Genomic DNA, 12,358 nt, shown 5'->3' with positions numbered 1-12,358 from the left:
CTTCAGCAGAACCTCAGATGTATTATGTTGCTAGTGATTAATAATTTAACTTGTGATTAATCTGATAAATTTTAATTTTAGGTTAACTGGACACCCAGAATTAATAAAGAAATGTTGATGCAGGGAATATTACCTGATGTAAAAGTACCTACATCAGTAAAAGATGTACGCTACTGTCTCATCACTTACCTTGATGACCATGTGTCTTTGGAGAGTGCGTTTACAGTCAGGTTTGTCCATTTGCAATATGTTTTTTGAACATTGATGATGGCAAAGGATTGTAGATCTGTACTTCTGTTTTAAAAAAATAACAAAAATAAAAATCATTCTACCGAAGTTGAAATAAGGAAGTCAGTTAACAGGGGGAATGTAGGCTTGGGTGGGTGGGCATTTTTTCCGCATGTAAATATGTTTACAGATGAGAGCATCACCTGTGTGAAAGATTCCACTGCAATCTGATTATATTTAGCCCTATAATCACTTTTGTAAGTGTATGTGTGTATATATATACACACATATACGTGCACATTGAAGGAGTTTGCAGACAACACCAAGTTAGGTGCGTGTGTCCATTGCTCGAGGGCAGGAAGGATCTGCAGGAGGATCTGGATAGGCTGGGCCGATGGGCTGAGGCCAACTGTATGAGGTTCCACAAGGCCAAGTGCCGGGTCCTGCACCTGGGGTGCAATAACCCCAAGCAGAGCTACAGGCTGGGAGATGAGTGGATGGAGAGCTGCCAGGCGGAGAAGGACCTGGGAGTATTGGTGGATAGTCGGCTGAATATGAGCCAGCAGTGTGCTCAGGTGGCCAAGAAGGCCAACAGCATCCTGGCTTGCATAAGAAGGAGTGTGACCAGCAGGGCTAGGGAAGTGATCGTCCCCCTGTACTTGGCTCTGGTGAGGCCGCACCTCGAGTACTGTGTTCAGTTTTGGGCCCCTCACTACAAGAAGGACATCGAGGTGCTCGAAAGAGTCCAGAGAAGGGCGACGAAGCTGGTGAGGGGCCTGGAGAACAAGTCCTACGAGGAGTGGCTGAGGGAGCTGGGCTTGTTCAGCCTGGAGGAAAGGAGGCTCAGGGGCAACCTTATCACTCTCTACAGGTACCTTAAAGGAGGATGTAGCGAGGTGGGGGTTGGTCTGTTCTCCCACATGCCTGGTGACAGGACGAGGGGGAATGGGCCAAAGTTGTGCCAGGGGAGGTTTAGGTTGGATGTTAGGAAGAACTTCTCTACCGAAAGTGTTGTTAGGCATTGGAACGGGCTGCCCAGGGAAGTGGTGGAGTCACCATCCCTGGAGGTCTTTAAAAGACGTTTAGATGTAGAACTTAATGATATGGTTTAGTGGAGGACTTGTTAGTGTTAGGTCAGAGGTTGGACTCGGTGATCTTGGAGATCTCTTCCAACCTAGATGATTCTGTGATTCTGTGAATTGTTGGTAACTTTATTCAAGTGTTAGCTTCTAGGATTGCTGTTGGCTTTGGAGTCATCTTACTGGTTACCAGAGAGAAAAATCAGTGGAGTGAATTGTTAGCCTTGCAAGATACCTTACTTTGTAGCTAAAGACTTAAAACTGTAGCTAAAGATTTCAAACCAAATACAGGATGCCTGTCTGTATATGGTGTCTTGGTCAAAAGTGACAAACTGTTAATCAAACTTTAAAACTGCATGTTTATCAGTCTTAGTAAATCTAAGCAACTAGCTTTGGCTGCTGTGTCTTTATAAAGTTTGTTGAGATTAATATAATTCTAAATGACTGCAATTACTTTAGTGTATTTCTTGCATTCTTAGTAGGTTAAAACTCAGTAATTAGCTTACAACATGTTAATGCCAGGGGTAAATTTGCAGCAATTAGACATTAAATATATATATATATATGTATGTATGTGTATATATATATATGTATATATGTATATATGTATATATGTATATGACCAATCTAAAGCATTAAGATTCTTTAAAATACTCAGAGTTTAATGCTTGTAAATTACCTATGATGCAGCATTGTTAAAGACAGAAAAGGTTTTGGTCAAGTACTGTTTTCTGGTTTTTTTTTAATGAAGAGCAGAAAAGCAGACTGAATTAGTACTTCTCTTCTTGAAAGGAAATAGAAGAGTGGATTATTTAATTTTGTTGCGCTTTTTTGCTTGTTGTCGTGGGAAAGCGGTCTCAGACCAGGAAAATTTTATTGAGAGGTTATTCTGTCGTAAAAATTAACTGGAGGTCATTCTGATATGATTTTTGAAGATCTCAATGTAATTTTTAGCTTTAAACACACAAAATGAGTCAAAACCAATGTGTTGGATAACTGAAGTCTCAAATAACTTACAAGTTGTCAGATAACAAATTCTGGGGGACCCAACACATAATGCACGTGAAATACTTCATCAAGTAAACCAAAGGAAATTCTAGGACTGTTTTAAAGGATTTTGAGGAGACTTTTGAGGCATGGTTTAGGCATGACTTCTGTTTTAACATAACAAAAGAGGAAAATAGAAATCTATTTGTTGTGGTTTTGTGTTTGTTTGTTTTTTTTTTAAGGTTGTTTATCTTTTCCATAATTTTTGTAAATGTATTTTTTCTCTGCTTTTATTTTGCTTTAAAGAAAAACTGTCTAAAAATTTAAACTACATTAGCTGTAATCAAGTCCTTAAGAAATCAGCAAATATTTTCATAGTGAGACAGATATTTTTACATGTGTATATCAGGATGAATGTTAATATTACTATTGGTCTTACAGTAATATTAATATATATAGACAATTGTATGTTACTTTGGGGATGTTTTTTCAGGATATAAAATAAATCAGAATTCAAGGTTGGACTATCTGGTTATGGATCTGATCTGTGGTAAAATACTGGTAGACATGTTAATATGAGCAAAGTAAAATTCTATAGCAGTGTTGTCTTGTTATGCAGGCACTGTCTGATAAGCTGCATCTGATAAATTTGAGGAAAGCTACAATGTAAAGTTCGTGCACACTTGTTTTGATCCTCTAAATTTATGCAAGGACAAAATTAAAAAACAAAAAATCCAATTACAAATGGATGATTACTGATGCATCCTTTGTCACGTGTGCTAGTGTTGTAAGTCATTACCTTCATGAAAATGATTATAAATAAATTTTCCTGTGTTTAGACCACTTCCTGATGAACCCAGACACATTAAATGCAAATTAAAAGGATCAAATACATTGCAATTGGGTGAAGAACTACAAGGTGACATTGGTGAGTATTTGCATATTCTTCACTTTGTTGTAAAATATGTTTCTGTTTCTTTGCAGTTTATTATGTATATGATATATCTGTTATGTATACAGACATATATGGTATATTTTATCTGCTATGTATACAGATGAGTGAATTGTCTTCTACTATTAAAACATAAAATGTATTTACATTCTCATTCATGCATGGATAATCAGACTTATGTAACAGCCATTCTGGAGTTACTCTCCGGTAAAATTTGCCACCACGCTTGTACATTAGGACATTCATCATGCTGAGTTTGAATAGTTCATAAATTTTTCTTTAGTTTGTATGTTCTAAAATCCTAAAGGCAAAAACAGTAGTCAGATTATTTCAAGGGCACGGTCTTCAGAATATAATATTTTTAAGTTAAAAATTTATTCTTAAAAGACTACCATGTTAGGGATTGTTTTTTTGATTTGCCTTCAGTTCCTACATGTGGTTGCTCCAGGACTTGAGAGAATAAAAATACTTAAATGCTTCAAAAGTGCCGTTTTGCCTTGTTGTTTTCTTTTTTATTTTGGTATTTTTGCTGCTGGTGAAAAAAATCACTTAAGTATTTTTCTTCTTCAGATAATATGCAGTGCTTTAACAATTCTGAATGTGTCAATTACTTCTAATAAACATGAGATTTCAAATAACATCTAGAAATTAAAAATTTTTATGGTATTTAGAGCCATTAAAAGATTTTGTTTGAGGAAAGAAAAGCACGCAGTGCAAACTGTTTTACAGGTTAAAAATCAGCTTCTATCTTAAGATATTTTTCTTCTAACTTTATATCAAGAAGTAATCTCAAAAAGAAAGTGGGAAACACAAATACTTGGTTAATATGACTAGATAAGTACATTTTTGATACCCTATTAAGATGCATGGGGGAGGGGATGTTACCAAGGTATATAAGTACCTAAAAGGAGAGGATGTAAAGAAAATGGAACCAGGCTCTTTTCAGTGGTTCCCAGTGCCAGGGCAAAAAGCAGGGAGTACAGACTGAAATATTAGAGACTCCCTCTGAATAGAAAGGCTTTTTTAAAAATAAAAAATATATAAATATAATACTGTGCAGGTGATGGAGCACTGACAAAAGATGTCCAGAGTGTTGTGGAGTTTCCCTATATGGACATCTTCACCAGCTGCCTGGACCCTGGTCGTGGGCAATCTGCTCTGAATAGCCCTATTTAAGCAGGCTGTTAGACCAGATGACCTGCAGAGGTCACTTCCCACCTCAGCCATTCTGTGATTCTGTGATACTTACGCAAATTTTCTCTATTTTGTGTGTATGTTGTATATATTTATATTCTATATATTCTATTAAAGCAGCTGCTGGTGTAATGATCTTAATAATCATTTTAATAAATTATCTTTTTAATAGATGTAATGATTACAGATCAATATGGAAATCAGGTTCAGACAGTGACATCTGCGTGTGTGAGTTCCCTAGGAGTTTCTGGGCCTGGACTTGATAAATCGAATTTACAAATAACTTGGCAGGTATTTATAAGATGTCATACGGTTTATTTCTCTGTGGCCTACATGTGGTAATTTGTCTTATTCAGTCTCACAGAATTGAGCCAAAACTGTAGACAGGTAATCAAATTAAACTGTAGATGGTAAGCTATGAGAAGATAGCATTAAAATAATATGATCCCGTTCTAAGAAATATAGCAGCATCTGTTAAAAACCTTATCACTGCTGCAGCTCTATGCCATGGCAGTGAGGTCACTTTATGTTTGGTTTGGGTCTGGTTTGCTTTCTTTCTTGTCTGTTCTTCTGTATCTCTTCTTCTAACTTCTTTTTAGGCTTTTTTCCTGTGTTTTGTTTGTTTGTTTGTTTTTTATAGTGGTGTAGTTGATTTTATGATCTTTAGAAGAACCACATAGAACTAATGATATTGTCTGCTGTAGTTTAAAATGTATTCTGCGCCTTTTGAAATGATGGATATAACTAAGTTACACATAACTCATTTACATTGAACAGGCTTTTGGGAAATTCTCAAGTTTGAAATGGATCATTTCTTACACAAGTAGTCTATTTAAATTTAGCAAAAAGAGTAGAGCTTATATTTAACTGTTTGTTTACTGTCTCACAGTAAAAAAAATAGCAAACAGTGTCTAGTAAGTCCAAATATTAAAATACCGTATTGAAAAAAAAATTAAAATATAATTCCCTTTGTCTGTTCTTGATACAATTTTATTTGTATTTCTCAATAGGAAAGTACCCTAACAATGAGAGTCAAAGGAATTCGATTTAAACCCTGTTTACTTGGAAGCAAAGAACTGTGCTTTGCTTGGCGTGAATTTTCTGACTTTCTCAGAGTAAATTTAATTGCAGGATCCCCTGCTAAATTACAAATTGTGGATTGGCCAGAGCTCGAAAAGGTAAGTCAAACGGTTTTTGTTTGGGGAAAAAAACAAGAAGGTGACTGGTTAGCAGGTCCTTTATTTCCTGAGCTTTTGGAGCACAGGATGCAAAGATGAAAGAAAACACTGACTTCTTATGATGATGATTCTGAAAATTGCCAGATTGGCATCTCTAGAGACACTTCTTGTGTTGTTCAGGACAACTTATCACAAGCAAAATCAAGTAAGTATTTTGCAGCCTGATTATATAGACATGCTTCAAATGGGGCAGTAAACGTGAAGGATTTTTCATACAATAACTACATTAGCTTTAAAAGTAAATTTATTTTAGAATGAACTAATTCATATATGTCTGTTCATAATGCTGTATTTTCCTTGACTATCTCCTTAATTGTTTTTCCTGTCCCATTTGCCTTTCTGTAGTTCATTCATTTTTCTTTTCCTTGGTGCAGTAGTTTTACTGTGGGCTGCATCTTCCACTACTGTTTGCCAAAGATTCTGTCTTTAATGGTAAAAATGGTTGGCAGCTCATCTCTTCTTTACCTGTTATTTTTGATGTTTAGGATATAGGAAGACAACCACAAATTTACTTACCATTTTAAGATTATTTACAGTCAGAAAGTGGGGGTGAGTGTATGATACTTTATCAAATAGAAAGGATAGAGAAGTTTGGAACCATCCCACTTGTCTGTTTGTGTTTTTTTTTTGACCTTTCAATGTCTACGTTGGCTGTTCAAGTGAAAATGCTAAGTTGCAACAGAAAGCAAAATAGGAGAGTGGAAGGAGGAGGTAAAAAGATTACAATGTCGGGAAAATGGTGAAGGACATTACTGATGAGAATGGGGAAAGAAAAGGTTCATGGATTATAATTATTTTTACTCTCTGGAAAGGTATCATGATCTATGAGAAGACAAAAAGTTTCAGTCCTTACGCAACATGGAAACCGTGTTTGATGAGGCTCTTCAGAAGCATGTCCTTACTGTCCTTAATTTGAGGTGTATCAATATGAGTAACACATCTGATTGAATCAAATAGTGCATTTTATAATGACAAGAATGTAGATGGGAGAACTCTGGAAATACCTTCCAGGAGTCCTACAATTCTGACATAGTCTAGCTGTTACATGAGGCAAATAGTATGGAAAAAGCAGATGCTATCACTTGAATATTCCTGATCTGCTATGAATGTCTAATATACCTACAACTGAATAGAATAATACATTTATTTATTTTCCAGCCTGTTGCAGTGATTAATGGCAGAGAGTTGCAAAAGCCCCTTGTCCTTCAACTGTGTGATCAGTGGGGAAATCCATCTTCTGAACCTAATGTCAAAATCAGCCTTTCAAAGAGTAGCAACCTAAAGGTACGTTTAGGCCTTACTATATGAAATTTTGTCCATGTAACACAGATTTAAGTTGTTATGTCTACATTTTCTTCCTAATTACCAAGACATTTTTGGAAAAGTGAATAAGGTGTTGTTAGAGTACAAAAGAATAATTAATCTCACATAATACTAATTTCAATTAATAACGTAAAGAGTTCCCAGGACAGATTTCTCAGCTCCCTTTTATTATAGCAATCATAAATATAACAGAATTCCTATAGTGCAGTATCCAAGTGTAATTAGTATACATTCTTGATCTTCTACTCAACCCTTCTGCAAATTCTGTGTGTATCCCCAAATTTATCATTATTATTATTCAGTAAATTACCTCAGATACGTTCCAAAGGGGCAACCAAATCATTTTTATTTTGTTGCTTTTTGTTTGTGGTTAATGAATTTATGGTTACTGGCCATACATTCACCTGTATAGCCACTGAGGCACACCACCTAGTTATCTATTAGGCACCCCACCTAATTATCTCTGAGAAGAGCATTGGCTCTATAAACTGAATTAAAACAATGAGGATGCAATATCTAACCCAGAGTTAAGCAGTTAGTATGCTTTTTGTGAGTGAGGTAGGAGTGTCAGAGGGCCCACACATTGGTCTATTCAAAAAAAGGAGTTTGACAGAATATTTAAGTTATTAACATTTTATTTCAAATTATTGGGGGAAAAAATGCCAAACTGTCAAATTTTCCTAACTGTTGATGCAGCAACTGTTATATTGAATTTGTATGTTATCAATACAGATATATTCAGGCGTCTCTGGACATGACCTTTTTCATGCAGGGCTGGCCTTGGTCTGTTTTTATTCATGCTTGCCATAAATTTGTCTCAAAATATTATTTCTTTAAAAATACACAACAGCCAAGAGCTTTCTTTTATTTACCCCTCAAGAACTATTTCACAGCCTCAACCTTCTCCCCAATTTAGTTATACTATTATTACTTATTTTCATTGCTGGTTTTTATTATATATTTTTATTATTATCTAGGAAATTTCTTCACATCTTGAAAGTTTTTCTTCTGGCTCTTCTAAATATAAATTCTATAGAAGCTTGCCTCATAGTTTGCGATTTATTTTTTTTTTGTTTGACCTTTCTGCTGCTGCATTTATGATGGCAGCCACAGCTCCGTGGGACTTCTAGCTAGGTTTTTCTTGAGAAAACATACTTTGACAGTAACACTGTGTCTAACCAGAGACATTGTGATGGTGTGCTCAGACATTCAGACATTATGCCTTTCTCCAGAGAGGACCAGCAACATGTCTTAGAAATGGTCTTCATCCCAGCTGAATATGCTGAGGAGAAAATACTCTGAAAGCCAAGGTCAATCGTTGTTCTCGTGTCTGTTACCATGCACTCTCCTGGAGTGTAGCAACAGCAGTACCATAAGAGTGATACTCTTATACATTAGTAGAGCAACTAGCTGCATATTTGCTAAACAGATATCAGATCCGTTTCATGATTATCTTTGAGAACCTCTTTAGAGAACTGTCTTGCCCTGGCATTTCAAATAGTTTGTATGTGCGGTCTCCCAAAGGAAATGAAAAGTTTCTAGGAACTGAAATTCTCAAATAAGCTGTATTTCACATCCCATCCTCTTAGACTCCTAGACCTGCTATTCTGTGGTTGTAGCATGCGTTTTCTCTACTCCGTTATGTGGAGTCCAGAACTGAATGAGTATGGCTGAACAGAAACTCTCCAAACTCATATGGGCAACCCAACAGTGAAAATGCCCAAATCACCAGTTTCTGTGAAAATTAAAATTTCTATTCTGTGATGTACAGTGATTTCAAATGTGAATCATTCTGTTAAGCTGAATATAGTCTTCAGAAAAGTATAATACATATCTGGCAATTTTCTTAGCCTTTCTAGAAAATCAAAATATCTTTACAGTGCTGCCTGCCTCTTAAACCATTGAGCACACATTTTTTTGCCATTGCCTTTCTGTGGGGAAATGGTTGGATAAATTCATGCTTCCATAGCTGACCCATTATTAGTCAACTTCCACTGTGTTTTTTTGTTTTGTTTTGTTTTGCTAAAGTAGTTTCATTCATGTAAATTATTGACATGAGATTTGAAAAAGAAAATAATTTTGGAAGAAGATTGCCCACTTCACATATTCTAAAAATACTGGTTTTGTGTAAGTGGGTAAGTAGACATGTAGTCTTCTGAAATTTGTGCTGAAATAGCAAAGGGAAAGCAATTTAATGCCAAATGCTGTTCAGATAAGGACAATCTTTTGCATGATATTGTTGTGTTACATCATTGATGTAAAAAGTTGATTTCCCTCTTTAGAGAGGAATTCATTATACAAGAACTCAGAATATATCCATGGCTTCCTTTGCGTTCCTCTAAACTTTAAAGCTCCTATCTGAGGTTCTTATGATACACTGACAAGGTATTTCTTAGGTAAGGCTAAGACAGTGTATACACATGTGTGCACATGCATATTTTCAAAAAAAAATAGCTTCTACTTAAAGAATGTGTTAGTATTCACCTGTTTTTTCAGAGGACAGGCATTCTGCATCTCCTATCCTGCCATCCATAATTTCAAAAGTTTCTGATTCATGGGGAAAGTGAAAGTGGTAGCTTCTCTGCCATTTAATGTGCAAGGACAAGTGTAACTTAATGATACTGCCAATCATAAGATTTCACTTTCAGTGCTGGGAGAGTAAGTGTGGCAAAGACAGAGAGCATACAGAAAAATGCACTTTGAAGAACACCAGTGAGTAAAGGGGAGTTATTTTCTAACAGGGAGATTCAGCCAGAATTTCTCAAAAGCAGAAGTCCCATTGACATCAAAGGACTTTTAGCAAAACCTATTTAATGTACAAGGTAAACAAGAGATGCATAAGGCAGTGGTGTTGTTTTTCTAAAACAATGCTGACAAGAAGGTACCTATCATTAGTGTTTGGTTAAATGCTGTTTCTTTCAGAATAGAGGTTAGTTTTTGTTTCTTGTTAAGTTTTGATTAATGAGGTAGTTGTCATAACATTTTTTTCTAGGTTGTCTAGCAATGTTTTTGGCAGTATGACCAGGATGGGGAAAAGGAAAGATAGACATAGATGTTTTAGTTTTCTATACTCAAGTTGTATCATTCTTTAATTTCTGCTACCCAGGAATCTCTGTGCAGGCTGGAAAAACACTGAGAGGGATCAAACAGTTTGTAGAAGGTTTTAGAATCTGAAAATAGATTAGCAGGTATTATGGGTGACGTTATCAGTACTAGTTAAAGAAATAACATTTATAAAACATTTAAACATGTTAATGAAAAAAATATCCTAGTTTAGATAAAGTGATTGTCTTCAAAAACTGGCAGAGAAAATTCTGAAACCTTAATATCATATTCATAAAAGTGTATCTTTCCCTAATTTAGAGTGCAAAAATTCAAAGCAACTATTGCTCAAATGGAAGGCCAGTATGTAGGCAAATGAGGTATACGTTTTATTTTAAGACTTGATACTACTTTTGTGTCATTGAAAGAATAAAAAAAAATATTTTTTTTGACAGATTTTTTCTTCAAACCAGCAACATAAAACAGATGAAAATGGTAGGGCTAACCTGGGAGTTATTAGTATTCATGCACCTAGGTAAGTAGTGAAAACTATGTGGAAAAACTGAATTCTGAAATGTTGCTTGCTAGATGTATTTAAGCTGCGCATTTCATAAAGTACCTACGAGGAATTCATCTAGAGCTGAGGTCAAATGTTTATTATTTAGATGCTGATGGAAGGCCAGTTAGTGAGCTTTAAGACATTAAGCACGTAACTAAATAAAATTGAATAGCTTTTTCTTTGGTCTTCTGAGAAGTTGCTGCTCTCATTTCCTGAATTTTAGGTTTTCTGGTCATGGTAAAACACAGCTTATAATTGCCAACCTGTACCTAGTGTACATGGTACCATTTAAAAGGTTTGAAATATATAGCCTTTGGGTGACAAGAACTAGGCGTAGTGCTTTTAAAATAGGAACATGTTTTATAGGAGTGTTGAAATCTTACTTCCTCTGGGTGCTAACCAGTGTAGATAAATTGTCCTAAAGAATTTGAGGAAAAAAAATAATCCAAAACCAAAAATATTTTCTTACTTGCAACAGAGCTAATGAAGCTTCATTTCCTGCGGCTTTGTGTCCTGCACCTCCTGCTTCTTCATGTCAGTCTCCCCTTTACACTTGCATGTCCCATCTGTCTTTCCAAATTCGTTATTTCTCTTTCTGTTCACAGTTCTGCTACCCAGTTCCTGTATCCCTAAGGCCCACCTGATAACACTGGAGTGTCTTCCTGCATCTTACTGTTTTGTCTTGCTGGTTAGGCATGATTCAGAACAGGCTATATCTAGTTTGGGGTTTATACGTGATGATTTTTGAAGTGGATAGTACACCTGTGTTACTGATCAGAAGAGATGCTTTTCCTTCAGAGGAGAAGATGGTTACAAAGATGGTGAAGGGTCTGGAGAGGAAGATGTATGAGGAGCAGCTGAGGTCCCTTGGTGTGCTCAGCCCCGAGCAGAGCAGGCTGAGGGGAGGCCTCATGGCGGCCTGCAGCTCCCTCACGAGGGGAGCGGAGGGGCAGGCGCTGAGCTCTGCTCTCTGGGGACAGCGACAGGACCCGAGGGCACGGCGTGGAGCTGGGACAGGGGAGGGTCAGGCTGGGGGTTAGGGAAAGGTTCTGCACCCAGAGGGTGGTCGGGCATTGGGACAGGCTTCCAGGGCAGTGGTAACGGCACCGAGCCTGATGGAGTTCAAAAAGTGCTTGGACAGTGCTCTCAGATATCTAGGGTGATTTTTGGGGTAGTCGTGTGTGGAGCCAGGAGTTGGACTCGATGATCCTTGTGGGTCCCTTCCAATTCGGGATATTCTGTGGTTCTTTGACTGCAGGCTCTTCCTTCTAGCCACCTAGCATTTTCTTGAAAGCTGCAGTGGTATGGTTTCTGTTCTGCATTTCCATTTCCTCAGTTGTAATTCCAGCTTCTCCATACATTCTTTATGGCCTTTTAGAACTTCAGTCCCTCTGTCCTTTCAGTTAACTTTTGAATCAACTGGCTAATTTCAGCTGGAAATACATTGAGATAGAATAGCCTAAACCTTGTTTTCTTACAGAAATGAGCTGAAGGCTACATTTTTGGTTTTCCTTTTTGTAGTAACCTCTCAAGAATGAGAACCCATAAGCATGCTTTTATAAAGCAAAAATTGAAATAGTTTTGTGTAATTATAGATAATATTTCCTCCAAAAATCTAAAATATCTCTGGTACCAATTAAATCTAGCACTTTCTTGTGTGATTCCTTACTGGCTGATAAGAAACAAGAAGTGGAGGTTAATCTGCGTGCTGTAGAGAGGTCTTATGTATATCATGAGAAAAGTGTATTGAGTGTTT

The 12,358-nt window shown here is 36.6% G+C and overlaps 1 protein-coding gene across 1 annotated transcript in view; it reads left to right on the top strand.

The window, feature by feature from the left end:
• The window catches only part of SMCHD1 (structural maintenance of chromosomes flexible hinge domain containing 1), an 86,673-nt gene that overhangs the window by 47,927 nt on the left and 26,388 nt on the right, over positions 1-12,358 (top strand). Inside the window, exons 26-31 of the mRNA XM_038174698.2 lie at positions 82-230; positions 3,134-3,222; positions 4,613-4,731; positions 5,451-5,618; positions 6,837-6,962; positions 10,499-10,578. Of these exons, the coding sequence (XP_038030626.2) occupies positions 82-230; positions 3,134-3,222; positions 4,613-4,731; positions 5,451-5,618; positions 6,837-6,962; positions 10,499-10,578 (731 nt within the window). The remainder of the gene's footprint in view (positions 1-81; positions 231-3,133; positions 3,223-4,612; positions 4,732-5,450; positions 5,619-6,836; positions 6,963-10,498; positions 10,579-12,358) is intronic.

This window comes from Anas platyrhynchos, chromosome 2 (assembly GCF_047663525.1).
Source record: "Anas platyrhynchos isolate ZD024472 breed Pekin duck chromosome 2, IASCAAS_PekinDuck_T2T, whole genome shotgun sequence".
NCBI lineage: Eukaryota > Metazoa > Chordata > Aves > Anseriformes > Anatidae > Anas > Anas platyrhynchos.
Note: the sequence above shows the minus strand (reverse complement) of the source record. Positions and strands in the feature narration are given on the sequence as shown.